The 8074-nt window shown below is 37.7% G+C and overlaps 1 protein-coding gene across 1 annotated transcript in view; it reads right to left on the bottom strand.

Annotated features, from left to right (window-relative positions):
- Positions 1-7994, bottom strand: part of LOC106883356 (putative defense protein 3) — a 9869-nt gene extending 1875 nt beyond the window's left edge. The window contains exons 1-4 of the mRNA XM_014934332.2: positions 7645-7994; positions 5132-5341; positions 3810-3958; positions 338-429 (exon numbers count right to left, since the gene is read on the bottom strand). Of these exons, the coding sequence (XP_014789818.1) occupies positions 338-429; positions 3810-3958; positions 5132-5327 (437 nt within the window). The 5' untranslated portion in view covers positions 5328-5341; positions 7645-7994. The remainder of the gene's footprint in view (positions 1-337; positions 430-3809; positions 3959-5131; positions 5342-7644) is intronic.
- Positions 7995-8074: the final 80 nt, after the last annotated feature.

Raw genomic sequence — 8074 nt, 5'->3', positions numbered from 1 at the left:
AAAACCTCCACTTTTACCCGCTCCCATTGATTGCACCTAGTATAGCACTAGTGTAGCAATAATTGGGTACCCTCCCAGCAGTATACTGGATAGATACTATCCCTTAGTGGGTTGTACCCCCAACCCCTAACTCTCTCACGTTATATATATATATATATATATATATATATATATAGAGAGAGAGAGAGAGAGAGAGAGGGAAGAGAGGAGGAAAGAGAGTAAGAGAGATAAAGATTGAGGGAGTGTGTGATGTATAAAACAAATAATAAGATAAATGTCAGATTTAAAAATGAGAAAGATGTGGGGTAGAGATAGAATGCAAATTTGAAGTACTTACTTGAACACGATTTGACCAACTGCTTTAACTGGTGCTGTCCAATAAACGGTTTCTTGGACTTTCTTTCTGTTGTTGGCTTGGGTCACCGTGGACTATTCGAAAATAAAGAGACGAATAACACTCACACATTTATATGTAAATGTGTACGTATATACTCGCACACGTATTTGCAAAGATATGCAGTTTCACTAATGTGTACATCTTTAATAAACTCAAGAAAAAATTCAATAATTTGGTATGAGTTTAATTTGGTATACATTTGGTATGGTATATTTTATAACAGTTTTACTCAGTGCCACATGTTTTAAAGTTTCGTGGGCGCGTAGGAGATGTCCTTCCAATCAGATACTACTAAGAGTCAGATTGGTACTTGTAAGAGAAATTCAAGATGGTTTCTATGTCTTTAGGTCTCTGTTGGCTCAAGTCACGCCGTATTAATGCTATCAAAGCGACACCAGAAAAATTATATTAGATACTATGAGCGTCAATTTTAGACAGAAAGGACAACCAGACCAAGATTCAAACCATGTATTTATCTCTTCAAATCATGTATTTATCGCTTACTGGGTGAAAGCCATGTAGTTTGAGTCATGTGAGTGGATTTATTGTACTTTTGCATCTAAATCGATGATCATATCTAATATAATTTTATATAGGCCCAAGGAAATACATCTACTGGCGTTTCGCATATGAAAACAAATACAGTAGGGTACCCAAATAAAATTATCCAAACAATTAGTAAACAAAAACCTTGTGCTTAAAATGCAAAAAAAAATGCAAATAAGGGAAACAACACTATTAAGTTCAGTTGATTGAAATTTTTAGTCAGTATTGTAGACCAACCTTTGTCTTGTTAAGTGAGTCGAATATTCTTCTCTGAGGAGGTCTAATATGACCAAAATATATCCATTACTTTAACCAGTTAGCTTTAAAGAACTACTTCTTTGGTTAACTGATCTTCTTTGTTTTTTTCAGAGTGTAAACAGAGAGCGTTTTTATCTACTAATTACTTGGATGGATAATATAGTTGGTCGAAGTTATTCGATTCACAATATAAAATATGTGAGGTCCTACTGTACTGATATAATTTAGGTTTAAATTTTTTCGTTACAATGACAATAGCTATTTAAAACGCATATGTATTGTTACATTTACTTTTTGTTTTACTTCTTGATAGTATTGTTATAGAATGGAAAGATTATTTGCATTGTACATCTACAACGTGACCCCCTAACACTTTGTTTTACTGCAGATGCAATACTGAAGACGCAGTAGTGAAGATACAATGGAATTAAGCCAGTAGCCTAACTGTAAGCATACGACAAGGTGATTTGACTTGTTGCGGGATTTGAACTCAGAACGTAAAGAAAGTAAAACAAAAGTTCATCAAACTGTATATGCATTTATGCATATGTGCATGTGTGCTCTACGTGGGTATCATGAATTCTTCCACGATGAAACTGCTTCATTTTCAACTCTACATGACTCAAACCAAATCACTTGCTAAACAAGTACAACCTGGTAATCTTACTAGTTAATTTATAAAAAAAAAACAAAAACAAAAAAAAACGCAAAAAGTTCCCTCGCTCCCAAAACACCCATTTTTTTTCAAACCTGAAAACTCATGAGGCCGGAGCCTATCCGTATTGTCAAGGTGTTTAGGCTGAGAGTAAAAGATTCCACTTTAACGAGTCACCTGTACGTTGCAAGGTTATCTTCACAGCTGCTGGAGCAACGTAGAATGAAGTGACTTGCTCAAGGACAGAAGGCTCCACTCGTTCTGAGAATTGAACCCACGACTTAACTAACGATTTTGAGCCGAACACATTAACTGTTAAGTATACGCTGTTGCCTTTTATGCATGGAGCGGCATAAATTGTAAAGCGGTAGAATCTTATTAGATGCAATAATGTTATTTTAGATCCATGTGGATGACTTCAGTCTTTCGTCATCACGGAGAGAAGTTAAAACTATACGGAGACTAAAATGAGTGAGTCGAGACATTTACTTGAATAATGAATTCAAAAAGTGTGTCGTGGTCACCACGAAATAAAAGAAAAACTAACAAAAATAAACATCAAAATATACACCACCACCATTATCATCACCATCAAAATGGTTAATATCAAAACATATATACATCACCATCAGAGAGTTCTGCAAACGTGTTGGTGTTGTGGGTCAACCACTGAAAAACTGATAACAACGTAGAGACAATAAGAAATATTACACTGGCATGGTTTCTCATCGTCTTCTCCTGGCCGAAAATACGAACGGTCAGATTTATGGATGGAAATACAATACCTCGTATCTACTTAGTTATCTCTACGTTCTCATTGATTTGATGTAAGCCATAGGTATCAGACTAACAACCCACCTTGGAAAGAGTTACATGTGACAAGACAGAGGCAGCCACTGGCGAGCCTTTTTGACATGTTGACACGTTGAATTAACATCATATTTGCATGACAGGTAAAGTTCAAACAGTAAAACTTCATTTAAACACGAACTCACAAGATCTTTGAATAAATAAAGTTCTGTTTGTTCGTTCTTTTATTTGAAGCATTAACAATAGGTTCATTTATTAGAAAATTGTATGAGCGAATCTAAAGAATAGCACAAATACGTCTTATATTAGTTTCAAATTTTGTCACAAGGCCAGCAATTTCAGGGGAAGTGGAAGTCGATTATATTGACCCTAGTACTCAACAGGTACTTATTTTATCGACCTTGAAAGGATGAAAGGCAAAGTCGACCTCGGCTTTGCTTTTCATTCTTTCGGGGCAGATAAATTAAGTGCCAGTAGCGTACAGGGATCGATCTACTTGACTGGCTCCCTCCCCAAAAATTTCGGGCCTTGTGCCTAAAGTAGAAAAGAATATAGGCAAAGGAATTATGCGGGGAGGGTTTAGTTGAGTAAATGGAACCAAGTTATTAGCCGATACTTTGTTTGATTGACACCGGAAGGCTGAAAGGCAAAATCAGCTTGGGCAGGATTTGATTTGAACTCAGAAAATAATGATCCAGAAGAAATATCTCAAGATATTTTGTCTAACACTAACGATTCTGCCAACCCACCAATGGCATAATAATAGTAATTCTTTCTAATTTTAGACACAAGGCCCGCGATTTTAAAGGGAGTGGGAAGTAGATTACACCGACTCCAGTATTCAACTGGTACTTATTTTGTAGACACCGGAAGGATGAAAGTTAAAGTTGACCTCGGCGGAATTTGAACTTAGAGCGTAAATGAGCTGGAAGAAATGCTGCTAAGAATTTTGTCCGGCATGATAACGATTCTGGCAGATCAATCGACTTCAAAAGGATGAAAGGCAAAGTCAGCATCTGCAGAATTTGGATTGAAAGCGTGAAGACGGACGAAATACCGCTAAGCATTTTGCCCAGCGTGTCAACGATTCTGTCAGGTGACCACCTCAATAATAATTGTAATAATAAGAAAGAAACTACTTACGTGTACAATGCCAAAACAATGTCGTGTATGGAATTCTCTGGTAAATGTTGTGAAAAACCCCAGGGGCATAGTTTGGTTCGGTGTACAAACTACAGGATGGCTTTGTAGATAGATTCCAGTGAAATAGTCCTTATCAGCTTTCATTACAACTGAAGAAAGTTTAAGATGACATTTAGAACGATCTGGACGAACAATATAAAGCAAAGTACAAGATACTGGAAAGTTGAACATACATCGCGGTTTCAATTTCCTGGTGGAACAGATTATGTTCTGGGGAAAGCATGGGTGTCTCATCGTCCACTTCTTCCTTTTCTCTAAAAAAGAAATCTTAGGCTACTTGTAATCACTTCTGTGCATGTAGATTAGCCAGAAAAAGAAAAGAAGGAGAGCATTCATGACCTTTTTTTAGGACCCCGAGAGTGCTAAGAGGAAAGAAACAGTTATTGGTCTGGATATTGATTGCTTCTCATAGTTTTAAATCTGGGTCTTGCTATAAGTGTCTTTAGGGATTTATGATTTGAGCATCTCCGACCACTCGCCTTCCCACCGTTCATTACTTTGCTGCTGCAAGTATTCGACCCAAATCATTCGGTTCTCTCCTCACCCATGTTTTTTCTGCAATCACTGATCTATACATATTCAAGCTGGGCAATGAAGGTCGGACCGTCTTAACATTATAGGCCCCCGGGCAAATCAACGCATTAGGTTCTATAGTATTTATTTATTGAGAGAAAACCATAGGCATACATATTGACCCCCTAAACCCTTGAGACCCTAGTGTGCCTACGCTTTAAGACGCCACTGAATAACACCATTAGTCTTATCAGGGAATGAACTACATGTCATAGCCACTGCAGAGATATCTTTTATCTTTTACTTGTTTCAGTCGTTAGACTGCGGCCATACTGGGGCACCGCCTGGAAGAATTTTTAGTCGAATAAATCGACCCCAGTATATTTTTTAAAGCTTGGTACTTGTTCTATTGATCGCTTTTTTTGCCGAACCACAAAATTACGAGGACGTAAACATACCAACACTGTTTGGGGACAAACACAGACTCAGAAGCACACACACATCGATACACCCAGCCATATATATATATATGTATATCCGACGAGTTTCTCTCAGTTTCCTTCTACCAAATCCATTCACAAGGTTTTGATCGGCCCGAAGCTTCAGTAGAAGACACTTACCCAAGGTGCCATGCAGTGAGACCGAACCTGGAACAACTTATCATCACACACTCCCGCCTGAGCCCGTATAATAAACAAACTTTAAATAAAAAGAAAAGTCAACAGTGAACTAACAGTAGTAATGTTTACCTGGAATAGTTTCTCCTGGATTAAACGAGGATTTTCGAATGGTTAGTTTATATGGCGCCGGAGATGATTGAGGAGGGACACCGTGGCCAGTTGGTAACATAGTTTGACAAGACGAATCAGGGCCACCGTGGGGATATGTTAGTCCCTGGCTTGCGAGGCCTAACATGAAATACAGCAGAAACATCTCTGAATTCATGACGTTATTTTTATCTAAAGAAAAAAAAAAAACAGCAACAAAAACAATAGAAACAATAACAACAATAAGAATAAGAGCATTAAGAGCATACACCTTCTGCAACTTTGCGTAGGCTTCTAAGCAGGGGTCAATGCGACCATCACACGTTACACACCTTCCTTCCGAGCATTGTTGTAAAAAACGGAAGTAAGTTAGAACGTTAAAGCTTAGTGCGAATGCGCAACAGAGTTCACGGTCAATCTGTGCCAAGCGGCTTCACTCTGCATGCCTTAGCTTCGTTATTATGGCAACAGTCCAGATACTTATTATTCAGACCTCGTATGTGTGTGAGTGTGCATGTGTGTGTGTATGTGTGTGTGTGTGTGTGTGTGTGTGTGTGTGTGTGTGTGTGTGTGTGTGTGTGTGTGTGTGTGAGTGTGTGTGTGTGTACGTTTCGATTTTTTGTTCCTACGGTTTGCAGTAAAATGGCTATTCATTTCGCTTTTCCCCGCGAATTTTGTATTGACCCAATTGATATATTAAGATTGCATACTTAAAAATTCTCTTTTCTCCACTTTGCTGATATGAAACGCTTAGTTCCGAGAAAGGAGATATACTCATTTAAAGTCATACGTAAACCACTGTAGTGGTTTAGCTTTTCTCGGTGTCGAATAAACAACGAGATTTTTCAGTCTTTTCTGAATCATGTTGCTAGGAATTATATTCTATATTTCACCTGAAGTAACAAACAGCAAATAGACTTTTGGCGAAGGCATTTGTCAATGCTCAATATCTTTTCGAGTCTTTCTAGTAACTGAAGTAAATTGAGCTTAATTCCCAACGTGTTCCTCGATAGTTCTGCCATCGACAATAATGTCGGGATAGGCGTGAACTCCTTTGATATTATTGTCGGTAATTATATCATCATTCGCTCTTTGAGAAGCAGTTACGGCATTAGTCACACCAAAGAGTAATGCTGTAAACTAGAATAAGCCACCAGTAGTTGAAATGCAATGTATAGCTCCCAGTGTGTGGCGTGGTGGTAGTTGTAGTGGTGATGACAGAATTTAATGGTATGCTGCTTTCAAATGTAGTTTGATGCAGAATTTACCGTAGGAAGTAGAACGTACACAAGTTCTTATTTATTAGAAAGTGGTTATGTAGCTAGAATGCAGTTGTAATTTCGTATTTGTACATAGTCGAAAAGAAAACGTTGTTTACCATTATTTTTTGTTACTATCATTTATGCTCGACACAGAGAAACTGAGGGATCAATAATGCTATTATGAAGAGGCTATTTGGTTTTTTTCTTTAATAAAATTTCATCACGTGGAAAAAGGCAGCGTTAATTACACGCAGTTGGCTTCGAATAAATGTGAATAGGTGGAAAATATAGGAGAAGTCACCAGCTTAGAAACAAGCTGAACTCCTCCGAGTTTAAATGTAACAAAATCGTGCTTTTTAAGAAAGTCATGTCCTAGAATAATTCAGGAACACAAATTATTGCAAACGACTAAAAAAATCTCTTTTCATGCCGCAGTATTGTAGCTGATGCAATCTGAAATATGGTTAAAGTTTGAAGATGATTCGGAGTTAATAAGCATAGTGAGTCGTTTTTGTCCAATCGAATCTGAGAATTTAGCAAAAAATATTAGGAATGTATTTTTGCGTCGTTCCTTCTCTATGCTTCTTCCAGATGAAATGCTGTCAAACTCAGAACGTAAAAACAGACGAAATGCTGCTAAGCATTTTAACTGGCGTGCTAACGATTCTGCCAGCTCACCGCCTTATCATTATTTAAGATATTAGGTTGTAATATGAAGGTGGTTTGGCTACTATTACTCGCACTTCGAGTCACAATGCAGAGGTTCCCTGGCTGGTTCGTTTCTAAAGATGGTAGTGGTTATAAGGGAAGAGAAATAGAATAAGGGATAAAATAGGGATCGAAACTGAGACCGTGAATTCGATTGTCTTTTCTATTATCCTATGGCAACTCATTAAAACAAACATGTCCGCCGACAAATAAAACACGTGGCTGCTTCCTGTAACATGCTAGAATTAAGCGCCAAATTGTCCTCAAAAACTCATATTAACATCGTAAAAAAATGAGCAAGTTATTATAAAATACTGTAAAATAGGTTGGACTGTTTGAAAATAAATATGGAACGGTCGTGGTAGGAACGCTTTAATATAAGTTTGTTCGGTCCGAACTGAGATTAAAACCGCCAAAACCACCCCACCCCCACCACCACCACCATCAATAACAATAACAAAAAGGAAGAAAAATTAAAAACAAACAAAAAACAAATACCAAAAGAAAATAAGGTAAGATACTTACAGATGGAGAGTCACAGTGGTCAGTTGGATTGGGTGCTGCCTATTCGGAGAAAGGGTTGTTAAGTATGTGAGTCTCCACGCAGATTCTGGTGTTGTTTGTTGTATTGTAATTTGAGTTTGGTACCGTGCTGGTTATTGTAACTAAAACTTGTTTAATTGTCCTATTTAGCAGCCGTAAAGATTTATATTTTAGAAAACACCCTGTTAATAGAGTGGTGTTAGTCTAGGCTTGAAAGAAGGGAAGCAAACAAAATATGTGATGTGTGCCTTTCATGCCTCTTGTATTACAAACGAAGACGGAGATTTGAAATGAAGTTGTGGACTTTCGTTGAATCTCAGCTGTCCCAGGCTTGCAAACTGGAAAAACAATTGATGTAAAATTATGATTATATACATTGTATGCGCGCGCGCGCGCACACACACACACACAC

This window comes from Octopus bimaculoides, chromosome 7, assembly GCF_001194135.2.
Source record: "Octopus bimaculoides isolate UCB-OBI-ISO-001 chromosome 7, ASM119413v2, whole genome shotgun sequence".
In the NCBI taxonomy this organism is placed as follows: Eukaryota; Metazoa; Mollusca; class Cephalopoda; order Octopoda; family Octopodidae; genus Octopus; species Octopus bimaculoides.
Note: the sequence above shows the minus strand (reverse complement) of the source record. Positions and strands in the feature narration are given on the sequence as shown.